Source organism: Giraffa tippelskirchi, chromosome 3 (genome assembly GCF_054371585.1).
Source record: "Giraffa tippelskirchi isolate mGirTip1 chromosome 3, T2T-mGirTip1v1.2.pri, whole genome shotgun sequence".
NCBI lineage: Eukaryota > Metazoa > Chordata > Mammalia > Artiodactyla > Giraffidae > Giraffa > Giraffa tippelskirchi.
Genome location: NC_137277.1, coordinates 157,525,884 through 157,540,957, shown reverse-complemented (window position 1 = coordinate 157,540,957; position 15,074 = coordinate 157,525,884). Strand labels below are relative to the sequence as shown.

Genomic DNA, 15,074 nt, shown 5'->3' with positions numbered 1-15,074 from the left:
AAAGTTTTAGATATAATACCCAAAGTATAATTTATAAAAGATAAAATTGATAAGTTGCACTTCACCAATATTTTTAAATATGTACGTTTCAAAAGAGTGGTAAGTAATTGAAAAGTTAAGACTAAGACAGAGAGAAAACATTGGCAGAATCTATAAAGAACTCTGGATGCTCAATAGTAAGAAAACAATCAATCCAATATAAAATGAGCAGAAAATTCAGTGCCACTTCATCAAGCAAGATAGCAAATAAGCACATTAAAAGATGTTCAATGTCTTTAATCATCTAGAAAATGTGAATCAAATTCATAATGAGATTCCACTACATAATATTAGAAAAGCTAAAATTAAACAGGCAAGCTATAGCAAGTATTAGTAAAGATGTGAGGAAACTTCAGTTCACAAGTTGAATTTATTGCTATGGGGAATGTAAAATGGTACAATATTTTGAAAAACAATCTGATAGTTTCTTTAAAAAAATTAACCCTCGGCCTACCATATTATCCACTCATTTCATTCCAAAAATAACTAAATAAATAAATAAAATGAAAGTGTATGTGCAAACAAATGTGCACATGGATGTTCATAGTAGCTAAATTTTTAATAGCCCCAAATGGGAAACAATCTAAATGTCTAGCATTACGTGAATGGTTTAAAATGTGCTATATGCATACAATGGGATATAATGAGTAACAAAAATGAATAAATATTGATACATGTAGAAACATGGATAAATCTCAAAGTAATTATTCTGAGTTAAAGAAATTACCTAAAAAAGATAACATACTGCATACTTCCATTTACATAAAATTCTAGTTACTACAAACTAATGCAAAATTATTTCTCTTTTTTCCCCTTTTAATATTTGTTGTTTTATGATAAATATCACTTGTTCTATTTCTGCATGAATTTCTCATATGAAATTGAAGACAAAATGTTTGGTGTATTAGTGGAGCAAAGGATTGGCTTTAGAAAGATATGTTCTGTTCCTTACCTTAACTGGAATGTTAATTTCTGTCACTCTCCCTCCCTAGAATTTTGATAGAGGTAAGAGACATTTGTTCACCATTATGAAAAAGGCAATGGTGCTATATACCTACAGTGACTGGGGCTCTGCACTAGGGAAATATGGAGGGTAGAGTGAGCCATAGTGACTGGATAGGCAGACAGACATCTGCCACAGATCTCTTTCACAACAACTCCTTTAGAAATAGCTTTACTTAGGAAGATCCATATTAACGTGGTTGGTTTGGGCACAGCCTTCTGTTTTATCTCCGCTTGATTTGGGTATGTTTTTCAGCTGCTGAAGGAATGGTGTGCAACCATCTCTGTTCAAATGATGGGTGTTGGGGACCTGGGCCAGACCAGTGCTTGTCATGCCACCGCTTCAGCAGGGGAAGGACCTGCATAGAGTCCTGTAACCTCTATGATGGGTAAGGCATCTTATGTAATCTTTACCTCATGAGCCTTGAGGTTCTGATTGGTTCAGATATTAAAATGATCGTAATATGGTAAAATTTCAGAATGTGTGTGCTGGCCAAGATTTTTAAGGAGAGTTTTTGTGGCATAAAGAAACATAAAAAAGAATTGGTTTAAGAAGGAATAATTTTATATGAGTGAACAGATAGGTCAAAATGCATATTGACATATTGACTATTGTGCATATATTTTTAAAAGTGTATAAATATGGGTAATTCTCAATAGATTATAGAAATTTGTACCTCTCCAAATTGAAAAATGTTTCTATTTTCTTTATGAAGGACATTGTGATAAGTAATATTTCCTCTCATATGTGTCAACAATTTTTTTTCTCTTGTTTTCCTATTAATTTTCATCTGGAATGACTGCATAACTTTTGATTTTTTTTTCCATTTAGGTTGTGAGGCTATTTGATTGTGTATTAGGAACAACACACATTTCTATGTTTCAGACAAGCGCTTAGCCCTATAGAGAAATTACCTTTGTATTTTCTAGTTGAAAAGGTTTTCTGAAAGTGCTTTGTCACTTTATAAAGATAACCTAAGCTGTATTTTAAATCAAGTATTTTAAATTCCATCTACAATAGTGCAATAATCAAATTGACAACAATAAAACATAGTATATACCTCGTTGTGTGGCATTTCATATACTCATAAAATCACTTTAACCTAACATACCATTTCATGCATCACAGTTGTCCTTCATTAGTATGAAAATAAAAATTTTAGTACTGTCCCTGAGTCAAATTTCCTTATATTGCTCACTGAACAAGTTTTCAAGGGTTTGTGAAACTATAGTTTTGAAGTTCTTTCTTCTGTCTTATAAATTGTCCCTAATTTAACAACGGTTTTCATAATCCCAGATAACATTGTATTTTTGCACTTTACATTAGAAGGGTAAAAACCTGAGGATCTCAGTAATAGTGATATGTCTCTTCTTTGAAAGATGACCAAGACCAATTCCCTCCATGAATTTAGGAAAAAATACTAAAATTAGAAGTTTAAATGTAAAACCACTTTTAAAAAGTTATTTAATAGTTTGAGATGGTGATGATGGTTGTACAATTCTGTGGATATATTAAAATAGCCCTGAATTGTGCACTTTCAATAGAAGAACTGTGTGATGTATGAATTATATCGTAATAAAGACAGTATCAAAATAAAGGATTTAATAGTTTTATCAGGAAAATTCAACTTGAAACTTTGTAGAGCACAGTCAACTCATAAAGTTGATAATGAAGAGCAAATTATTTGCTACTTGCCTCATTGAATTGAATTGTATTCATGCTTGTTCATATTATTATGAAAGAAAGATATTTTCTGTACATAAAATACTTCAGATAAAATATGCTTCTCTGTGTGTATAGCAATTGATGCCATTAAAATGGAACTAATAGACTTAAGTTCTATTAAGAGACTGTTATAGTAAAAGTTTATTGAATATATATGTGCAGTTCTAAGGAGGGAATAGATTCTAGAAATCATTTTATTGAATAGTGAGAAGTTGTAGAATTAAATGTTGACCAATGTCAAAACATAGTTGAAGTACCGAACCAATACTGGAACTCAGGACATCTCATTTTCATCCTGTTTCTTTCCAGAAGCCATTGTATTTTCCTTAAATATTTCAGTTTTGAACTTGTCAGAAATATGAAATTGATAATGTGGATGAATAGATTATCTATACTACTCTCTGTCTCATTTTTATGAGACAATGAAAGCTAAGCGAAGGAAAAATACTGGTTCCCTAAATATACAATAAACAGTACTGATTACCTGACTGTTTTGAAAGCTTGTGTGTGTGTTAGTTGCTCGGCTGTGTCCAACTCTTTGCAGTTCCATGGACTGTACCCCTCCAGGCTCCTCTGTCCATGGAATTCTCCAGGCAAGAATACTGGAGTGGATTGCCATTTCCCTCTCCAGGGGATCTTCCCAACACAGGGATCAAACTGAAGTCTACTACATTGGCAGGCACATTCTTTGCCACCTGAACCATCAGGAAAACCATATTTTCCAAATCATTAAATCAAATGTATTAAATAAATATAAAGTCCTTAATGTTTTTTGCCACAGTGATGGAGCCCTAGGAAATAATACACAAGGATTAGTTTAAAAAATAATAAATGAAACTATGTTATAAATATCTGATGTAATTCTTGCCTACTCAATGATAGATTTTGCCACCTCCAATCTGTGATACTGGTAAATTTCTTCCAACTCTGCCTGGCAGACATGACAGCCTTTGATGAAACATGAGCTTAAGTCCTAACTTAATCACTTCCTATTTGAAATGTCCATCCTTGGATAAATAACTAATAGTTCTAAACTCTTTTTTTTTTAATATGGAAAATGGGACTAGTATTGGTGTCATAAAATAGTTGTAATTATCAAAAGAGAAAAAAGCATAATAAAGTCTTGTTAGAATTCCTACCCCTAAAATAGTTATCTTTGTTTCCATTTAGTGTCTACAAATCTGAGCTGATTAAATGATTAGGTAGAATAGTCACTTTATACACTGCTAAAAATAAATACAAATGTGAAATACAAAATCTGGGAACATGTTTACATATACAAATACCTTGACTATCATAAAAGAAGAAATTCTAAAAAGAGAATTTTTTTTTAAGGAGAAACACTGTCAGGTAATCCTGGCTGTTAGCACTCAAATCCATATCATACAAGTCATTATATTTTGGCAATTCGTAACTTCAGTATGGACTTCTCTGGTGACTCACTGGTAAAGCATCCGCCTGCCAGTGCAGGAGATTTGGGTTCAACCCCTGGAAGGGGAAGATCCTCTGGAGAAGGAAATGGCCGTCCATTCCAGTATTGTTGCCTGAGAAATCTATGGACAGAGGAGCCTGGTGGGCTATGGAGTTGCAAGGAGTCAGACACGACTTAGTGACTAAAAAACAACAACAACAAACTACAATACACAAGTATTCAAAATGAGCAAGAAAACTAATTGCCATGCAATCTTAAATGCGTTTTCTTAACTGGCAACATGGCTAAATGCTTCTGAAATGTGAAGAACAACAGAGAAACAACAGAAAGGGTATCAGTCTTAGCTCTTTGTGGTCATCTTTTACATTTCTCATTGAAACACTTTTTCCTTTGTAAGAGTAAAAAGGATATTTAGGAAATAAAGTCTAGAGAAGTTAGGAGATTTAAGACAGAAATATTAATCTTAGTGATGAGAACACCAACCAGTTCCAAAGCTTTTGCTCTTGATCACAGGGTTGGTTAAAGTAGCACACACACACAACTGTGAGAAATGGATAGCAGCAAAAACACAAAGCTCAGTAACCAATGCTCATGCCTCATGGAATGTGACTTATTAGATCAGACTCAAGTGAAAGGGGTTCTCTGGCAAAGTTATAGCAGAATCCCTGGGAGACAGCAAAGGAAAAATGCAATGATGGAGACAGTGACAATAAAGAAATTGCAAGAAGAATCTGTTTCGAAAACAGAAAGAGAGCCAGAGGTTCTACAGGTAGAAGTCTAGTCTATAAAAGAAAAAGCCTTTAGGTTGTCTCCAGGACTCTTTATGACATACTCATTTTATTCCTCAAATCTGTATATGGAGAAGGGAGCTCCAGAGAAAAGACAAGGATGGCCTGTATCTTAGAAACATAAAAATGATTATCTTCATTTAGTATCCTAATTCTTTTGTCACCCAAGAAACTGTTTTCAGAAATGGTGCTTTGCTGATGATTGCAGAGTTTGCTGTAACAATCATATAATCTCATTTACACATAATGCTTTTGATTTTCTTTACAGTTGAGTTCCATTCCCCACCTCCACCAGCACCACATCATTTTTACCTTTATATTCTGAAGTTTTCCTCTGTTGAATATTTTATATCACTCATGTTGCTAAAACATGCAAAATAAAAAAAAATTTGTGTATTTGACATTTTAAACTCTAGAAACTTTGTAAAAAGTTAATCCATAACAAACCAACACTTAAATTTGAGTGCAAAATCCATAAGTAAATATGTACATTCACACATAACTCATCATAGATTTATGCTATTTATTTTGAAAACCAAACCATTATTTTACCTTGAAGTAGATGTAATCTTAATATAACCAACAGAAAATACAGCCCACCCTGTGGATTTCAATCATCTGTTAAGGCTTTATTATAACCAAATGAGATATTTTGCTATGAAAAAAAGAATGGATACTAAGGAAAAATAAATTTGAATTTATTACCTGGTTAATGCCCAATTGCCATATTTTCAGTGCTATCAGTTTGGAATGGTCGCTCATGATACAAAGGCACAAAATAATAAAGTAACTATAAATATTTAGTTAAATTTTGTTAATGATTCATAGCTGACATTCTAAATTGTTTATACCCAATACCTAATCCTCTCATACATTAGTGGAAACAGTGTGGTTGTATACATATTATACATGTGTTGTGTGCTGTGCTAAGTCACTTAAGTCATGTCCAACTTGTACGACCCAATGGACTGTAGCCCACCAGGCTCCTCTGTTCATAGAATTCTCCAGGCAAGAATACTAAAGTGGGTTGTCATTTCCTTCTTCAGAAATCTTCCTGGCCAAGGGATTGAACCTGCATCTCTCGTCTCCTGCATTGGCAGACAGGTTCTTTACCATAAGCGCCTCCTAGGAAGTCATACATAATGGATATGCAATTATTAAAATGAAAATTCTACAGTAGATATTGATTAGAAAACTTATATATTGGTAACATTTAATATTCAAATAGCTACAAAATGTAAGGTTTGGGAAGGGATGACCATCATCCTAGATTTTAATTAAAAAGTTTTAAGATGTTACCATTAAACTATTTTTTATTAATTTTATATCATATAGAATTACTTCAAAAAGAGTTTAAACTGAAAAGAATGTTGTGATATTAGATCAATAATCTAAGAAAATAAAATCTACCATGAAAAGATCTTTTCTCTAATTCTCCAAGGCAGATATTTTGAAAGAAGAAAAGAAATCAAAGCGTTTTTTGAAGTTTTACTGAAAATAAATTGAAGAGTCTTGGGATTTGAAGGACAAGGATAGGGAACATTCATGTAACTTAGCAACAAGAAAAATACAATAGTTCTTTCAAAGTTTAAAAAATAAGGCTTCAGCCAAGAGTAAAATTTTATATACAGACAAACAGGCACAGCCTTACTTAAAATAGCAGAAATGGTTCTGCTGTGTCATCAAAAGAGTAATACTTTTTTTTTTCTTTTCCTTTTTTCTTTCTTTCTTTTTTTTTTTTTTTTTTTTTTGAGACTGCTGGAATATCTCTCACAAGAGAGAGGTTTCCTGAATGAGTCTGTCGTTGAACCCAACGGAGGGCAAGAGGAGCCATCTGGCTGCAGTTTATCTTTTCTCCTAATGGAGAACTTACTCGTTAATGTACAGGGAAATGATTCTGATGCTCCTGGCATATAGAGAAACAAACTCCAGAATTTACTCTGCCAATAGGACTTTTAGCAGATGTTACTTCATTTGTTAAGTTGACAGCTTGTTTGCTTACACTGCCTCATGCTGCTGGTGTTTTCACAGTGAATTTCGGGAGTTTGAGAACGGCTCCATCTGTGTCGAGTGTGACCCCCAGTGTGAGAAGATGGAAGATGGCATCCTCACGTGCCATGGACCGGTAAGCCTAAAGACATCTGTGGTTGTGTTGGCTTATTTGGTTTCATGTATGAATATCTGTAGAGTCATTGCTGTGTCGTTTATCCACGCCTTAAATAGGTATTTACAGCATGCTATGGGGAATCACATTCAATAATTTCCCCTCAAGAGGTTTACAGCTTAAAAGACTTAAAACTTCCATTTCTTAAATATTTATTTCCAAGATAATTATTTAAAAAGAAAATATGGTGTTGTCCTTAAAGATTGCATCGTGGTGAAAAAAGAGATACACAAATAACTAAGTGGAGGCAAAATAATTGATAAAACATAAATATGTATAAACTGTTATAGGAACACATATGAGGGAGAAAATAAACCTTTGAGTTGAAAACTGGGGCACCAAGGAAAGCCAAAGAAAAGGGGTGTTTGAGCTATGCTTTTAAGAAGAATCTAGAATGAGGAATCATGTAAAGATTTGTAAATATGAAAGTTCATGTTTTGTTTGAGGTAGACTTTAACACATTCATATCTGTGTTTAATCATTTAACTGTGATAGCATTATGAGGAAAATTGAAAAAAGGGGGAAGGCGAGCTTTCATAAGTTAAAATCTAAAACTATGTAATAAAATACTGTGGCAGAGAGAAAAATTGAACCATGATGATCAAAGGAGGGGCTATAGGATTAGGAAAGTCCTCATGTACATGCTGACATTTATGTAGTTTGAAGTTAGTCTTATGGAGAAAGTGATAATTATTTTTTAGACCTTCCTTTGGTTCCCATCATTCTTAAAATGAGACTTTTTCTTAATAATGAGGCCAGTATGAGTTTGTCATTCCAAAGTGTCATATTCATCCCTCTTTAGACAAATTTTTAGTTTATTCGTCTGTTGAATCATCTATCAATAGATAATTTGAGGACCAACATTTGAGTGTAGCCAAGAGGTCTACACTGCTCCATAAGAATTCATTTGAAATTTAAATAGCATTAATTTTTTCTACCAAAGTGCTTATTCAGCACTTAATTAGCTTAGAAGAAAATTATCTTTGAGCCCGCCAAACTTCCATTAGGCCCCAGTGAGCCGTTGTGGAACTTCATCTAAAGAAGAATGAGGGATACTTGGACAGTTCAAAGGACTACCATGAGGATGATTAAGTTTGGAAAAACAAACCTCTGAGAAAAAGAAGTGATGTGATTTGGCTTGAAGAACCAAAGTCTAAAAGACAATTTAGTATGTAATAATCTCCAAGTAAGTATGCTAAGGGCATATGTGGCTATTTTCTTTTTCTGCTAAGGGCAGTAATGGAAAATACAATTAATCTGCAGCATGAGAAATGTGGATTCTGTAAAGAATGTTGGGAAACAGGAAAGTAAAATTCCATACAGGGTTGTTAAAGTAAGTTGACCTGTCCCTGTAAAATTTGTCTAAAAACTATCATATCTAGGAACCATATGTCTGAGAATGAAAAAAAAAGGTATCTTTCAAAGAAGGAGAGTTTGAAAGCATACAGTTATAATAACCAAAAATTTGGCCGTCTTCTCTGAACAAGGCAAACTGCAAAATCAAGTCCTGTGCTTGTTCCACTCCTTATGCTGCCTCCTATGGTATATAAGTATGCTAGGAAATAACTGGCTTATTGATATCTTTGTTTTTACAGTCTATTCCTCAAAGGAATTGAGATAGTTTATAAAAATACACCCTAAAAAGCCCTGAAAGTGAATATTCTTGCAATTTTCAAAATTATTTGATAATCAAGAAAGAATGAAAAGATTTTTAATGAACATATTTTGATTCTGTAAAGATGGCACTGGTGGGTCAAATGCTTAAAATCACTGTTCATTGCTAACATTGTGAATGAGTACTTCTAGAGATTAGAGAAGGCAAAAGGCAAAAGTACAAAAAGCTCAGTAAAGTTGAATCGCTCAACTATGGAAGATCAGAGCATGAAATCAAGAAAACCGGCTTGATCACTTGGTAGTAAGCCTTGAAATGCTAAACAAGCGTGTCTCTTAGGTTACTCTGTCTGAAAAACTGCCAGAACTGAGCTCAAGCAACATTATATAAGGTGTCTGCCTGTTTCTGGGTCTACATGTTGTTTATCAAAACTAGAGTCAGTGGTGGTTTTGTATGTCATGAGGTTCAGGAAACTCCTTCATGAGACTGACATTATGATGACATAGAAGAAGTCATAAAGCTAATTGCAATTCTCACACCTGGCCTTGTGATTTATTCTGTTGAAATCTCATTTTCTTGATCTGTCAATGTTTCCCTAATGATAATAATTAATAAATATTTATACTTGTCAAAATCTATTACACCTGAAACATACTATCACGTGCTCTATTTAAAATATAAAGAAATCCAACCCATTGTAATGACTAGAAAGTTATTCCAAAAATCAGCAAGTTAGTAAGATGTGGAGCTGGAACTCAACTATAAAAATTTTGACACCAAATTCCATACTCTTTTCATCTCACTTTTTCTTTTTCTCTAGACAACAATGTCTATAATGTAATAAGGATAAAATGCTTTCTGTAAATATACATCACAAATTGGTGTAAAATGGATGGTATTATCCTATTTAAATGTGACAGATATTCAGGGTAATCTTGAAAGGGGTAGATCTGAAATAAAGCAAGCCTCTGATATTATATCCTTGTCTGTCTGTCCTTGGTTTTATTTATTTTATTCTTCATTCTATTTATTCCTCTTTTTTTAAACAATTTTATCTTTGATGACACATTTTCACTATTCCTATATAGTCCTATCAAGAAAGGTAAGACAGGGAATGCAAGAAGAAAAGTAAGGGACATCAGATAAAGTCAAAGGAGACCGAAATACAAGCCAGAAAGGCAGCAAGAGAAGAGAAAGCATAGGAGATGGGACCTGAAAAAAACTAAAGTAGCTATTAAAGTGAGGTTAATAAAGCTTGTGTTGCCATAATAAATAACCACCATATTGCAGTAGACTGCAGAAAAATATTTAAATATATTACATATAAAGTGCACTGAAAGTCTGGGAAGCTTTCTCAGCCCCTTCCCTCATCCCCACTCTGTGATGGTCTGGCATTCCAAGAAGTTTTGAATTTATGGCACCTCTGGTGGCTCAGATGGTAAGGAATCTGTCTGCAATGCAGGAGACTTGAGTTCAGTCCCTCAGGAATGTTCCCTCAGGGTCAGGAACATTCCCTGGAGAAGGAAATGGCTACTCACTCCAGTATGACACCACCCTTATGGCAGAAAGCAAAGAACTGGAGAGCCTCTTGATGAAAGTGAAAGAGGAGAGTGAAGAAGTTGGCTTAAAACTCAGCATGCAGAAAACTAAGATCGTGACATCCAGCCCCATCACTTTATGGCAAATAGATAGGGAAACAGTGCAAACAGTGGCTGAATTTATTTTGCTACTGCTGCTAAGTCACCTCAGTCGTGTCCGACTCTGTGCGACCCATAACGGCAGCCCACTAGGCTCCCCCGTCCCTGGGATTCTCCAGGCAAGAACACTGGAGTGGGTTGCCATTTCCTTCTCCAATGCATGAAAGTGAAAAGTGAAAGTGAAGTCGCTCAATCGTGTCCAACTCTTAGCGACCCCATGGACTGCAGCCCACCTGGCTCCTCCATCCATGGGATTTTTCAGGCAAGAGTACTGGAGTGGGGTGCCATTGCCTTCTCAGAATTTATTTTGGGGGGCTCCAAAATCACTGCAGATGGTGACTGCAGCCAGGACATTAAAAGACACTTGCTCCTTGGAAGAAAAGCTATGACCAACCTAGACAGCATATTAAAAAACAGAGACATTACTTTACCAACAGATGTCCGTCTAGTCAAAGCTATGGTTTTTCCAGTAGTCATGTATGGATGTGAAAATTGGACTATAAAGAAAGCTGAGCACTGAAGAATTGATGCTTTTGAACTGTGGTGTTGGAGAAGACTCTTGAGAGTCCTTTGGACTGCAAGGAGATCCAACCAGTCCATCCTAAAGGAAATCAGTCCTGAATATTCATTGGAAGGACTGATGCTAAAGCTGAAATTCCAACAATCTGGCCACCTGATGCTAAGAAGTGACTCATCTGAAAAGACCCTGATGCTGGGAAAGATTGAGGGCAGGAGGAAAAGAGGATGACAGAGAAGGAGATGGTTGAATGGCATCACTGACACGATGACATGAGTTTGAGTAGGCTTCGGGAGTTGGTGACGGACAGGGAGGCCTGTTGTGCTGCAGTCCATGGGGTCGCAGAGTCAAACACGACTGAGCAACTGAACTGAACTGACTCACTCCAGTATTCTTGCCTGGAGAATTCCATGGGCAGAGGAGCTTGGTGGGCTACAGTCCTGGGGTCTCAGAGTCAGACACAACTGAATGACTAACACTTTCACTTTTCACATCTACGTAGGATCCCCACATCATGGCATCAGGGAAAGAGAGGCCAGAGAGTTTAGCACCAGCAGTTTCTTAAATTGCTTCTGCTTAATTTCATTATCCATAGTAAGATGCACCTCCCATCTAGTGGGAGGGAATTTCTATTTTCTATGAAGCTCAAAGTGGAAGAGAATTAGATACTGGTGAATCATGGCTTTGTCTTTTACAGTAACCACCAAAGAAAAATGTCAATTGTCACTGAGAAAAATATGAAATGTTTCTGTCAGGATTTAGCTAACCTTTAGTTTTCTGTCTAGATTATTAGGTTCAAGGATAGCTTAAAATCAGAGCTAAGGAAGAATATTGCCTTCACCTTTGTTTGCTATTATTGCATTTATTAGTTCATTCACTGGACCTAGAATCTTAAAAGTTTTGGGAAAATAATGATAGAAGAGTACGCATTAGACACACATGTATTTCTTTAAATCTCTTTATTATGGAAATGAGATGAAGAATCAGTACATTTCATTCCTCTTGAGATTTGTCAGGCTATCTTTTTGTTGTGTCAGCTCTGGACATTTGATTTCATATCATGGTTATATAGTGAAATAGTTAAGAGATGCTCTAAAAATGAGGATGTTAAAAAATATATCCTATTAAAGAATGCCTAAAGATTAAATGTGAATTTAATTTTAAATTTGTAAACTTTTTACATCTGTTGATTTTACCTAGACATTATTTTGCATTAGAAGAATTTTATGGAAAAATAATTCCTAATTCTATGACTGCCTAATTTACTCCTAGTAAATTTTATTCTTGTGTTCTAGAAGATGACATCAGCATGTCTCTTGTCTTGTACAATGTCATGCCACTGAGCATACTTGCACAGTAAATGATTTTGTAGAATAGACAGCATTACGTGCCTAAGTACCCATGAGCAGGTGTTAAAATTGGAAGCATACGAAGTATTCTTTTTTGGTAGGAAATAAGTTGCCAGTAGCAAACTCTTCAGATTGAACAGCAATTCTATTTCATAGAAAAAAATATAGGAGTATATAAATATTGAATATATATGTATATACATGTGTACATGCATATATACATATAAAATACATATAGGAAATTAAGAAAAATGAGATATAAACATATCTATATCTGTTTATCTAGTTAGATCTTAGGTAGATAGATTGATAGATTCTCACTTCAAAATAGTCAAAAAGGTACTTGATTGAACCTCACCAGTCTAAGATTTCCAGAAATTTCTTTCAGATTACCCTTTTTTTCTTTGCACTACTATTCTTCATTAGCTGCCTTTATCTCTAAATTTTAAAATGTTATATTTCTTTTTTTAATTTTTTTATATGTTTTAAACTTTTTATTTTGTATTGAGATATAGCCAATTAACAAACGATGTTGTGACAGTTTCAGGTGGCAGCAAAGGGATTCAGTCAAACATATACATGTATCCATTCTCCCCCAAACACCTCTCCCATCCAGGCTGCCACATAACATTGAGCAGAGTTCCATGTGCTATACAGTAGGTCCTTGTTGGTTATCCGTTTAACATATAACGATGCATACATGTCCATCCTAAATTCCCTAACTATCCCTTCCTCCCACCCTTTGCCTGGCAACCATATTACTCAGCCATAAAAAAAAAATCAAAGAATGCCATTTGCAGCAACGTGAATGGACCTAGAGTGTCATACTGAGTGAAGTAAGTCAGACAGAGAAGGAGAAATATCGTATGATATCACTTATACATGGAGTCTGAAAAGAAATGATATACATGAATTTACAAAACAGAAACAGACTCACAGACTTCAAGAACGAGATTAAAATATAATGTTTCTTGATTTCCTGATGCCTTATATCACCATTTGTAATGTCTGGCTAGATGTAATACACTCCCATGAATAGACTGATCCCCAACTCCCTGCCTAATAAATAGACCTGTATGATGTCTCCTTGCTCTTGTCTGTCACATTCACATCATTTATAATTGTAAACCTAAAATATCAAACATCCCTCTCTATACTAAGTATATCTTATTTATCTAAATTATGTTCTATGTGAACTGTCATAAATGTTGAGCCCTATGGATATAAACAAACTTGTGGGAGACAGGAGTCGAGGTAAGAAGTTTCAAGGAGCAAAAAGAAAAGGAATCCTGAGACAATATGGTATTCAAAAGGAGACTGAAACAAATTTTGAGTAGATAATATCGTTCCTACTTATTATACAATTATTCGAAACAGTCAAATGTGTAAATATGTGAGCATATTTTAAGACAATAGCATTTTTCACCACGATGTTCTCAATTTGATTTGAGAAGACACTACTTATCATTTCTTGCATGCTTACCATCCGCAGCACCAAATCCATATCAATTCCTTTGGAAAAAATTGTAGATGTTTAACAGGAATTTAATATTTTTACTTTTATTTGACATTTAAATATATTTTCATGTTATTGCTTATTATAATTGTATGGATTAGATATTATAAATTGTAAACAAATATATAAAGTAACTTAGTATAATTTAGATTATGGTTATGTTTTATCACCTTCATTTTTTTAGTTTCTCCATATAATTTTCTTTTGTATCTAGTTTATTATTATGGAGTTTTTGACATTTGCTCATTAGATTGTGCTTTTATTATGCTCAGTATTATACTGTGATTCTCTAAAATCTCTATTCATAGAGATGATATGATTTTAGTAGTATAGGTTGATTTGAGATGGAGAGTAATTTAGAAATTAACTTTGATTTGCCTAAAATGCCTAATTCCTGATAATTCAAACAGAGAAAATTTTAAATTCATTGTTCAAATACTCATGGTACTAGCAAAGGAAAGTTTACATCTCACTTGTATATGAAATTCAGTGTTAAGCCTAATTCCTATCATTTCCTCATCTTCATTAACTCATCATATTGACATATTCCTAGTGACTGTGATTAAATATTTCTAGGAAAAATGTGTTGTTACCAAATACTGTTGCAGCATAATCTCACTAGGAATAAATGACAGAAAAAAAATATTGATGTCCTTCTAGAAAAATCACTGGACAGTTTTGCTGATTGAAAATCAATACTAGCAGCATCCCCATGTGTACTTCTGAAAATGCTCTTCCTAGAGGACAATTGGCCATCCACTGAGGTCTCAATAGCTAAACTGGATAAATACATTCCAGAGGAAAAGGCACCCATTTTTCTTTCTTTGTTTTTTTTTTCTCACACTTTTTAGGGACCCGACAACTGCACAAAGTGCTCCCATTTCAAGGATGGCCCGAACTGTGTGGAAAAATGTCCAGATGGCTTACAGGGGGCAAACAGTTTCATTTTCAAGTATGCTGATCAAGATCGAGAGTGCCACCCATGCCATCCAAACTGCACCCAAGGGTAAGACATTTTACTAGCCAAAAATTCAGTCAAGTGCACATTGCTAATCAAAAGGTACACACATGCATGTTTATCCCTGAGGCAATCTAGTAAATATATGATACTCTCACCCAAAATTCTATTCATCTTTATATATGTTAATTTTAAGAGAAATCATTTCTGCAAGAATGCTTTATGGAATTGAATTTATACCCACTAAAATGTTTCTGTTTAACATTTTTTAATG

General features: G+C 34.4%; 1 protein-coding gene across 2 annotated transcripts in view; it reads left to right on the top strand.

The window, feature by feature from the left end:
* The window catches only part of ERBB4 (erb-b2 receptor tyrosine kinase 4), a 1,244,626-nt gene that overhangs the window by 947,483 nt on the left and 282,069 nt on the right, over positions 1–15,074 (top strand). For both annotated transcript variants that reach the window (XM_081582978.1, XM_081582977.1), the window contains exons 13-15: positions 1,298–1,430; positions 7,019–7,112; positions 14,694–14,848. In XM_081582978.1, the coding sequence (XP_081439104.1) occupies positions 1,298–1,430; positions 7,019–7,112; positions 14,694–14,848 (382 nt within the window). The remainder of the gene's footprint in view (positions 1–1,297; positions 1,431–7,018; positions 7,113–14,693; positions 14,849–15,074) is intronic.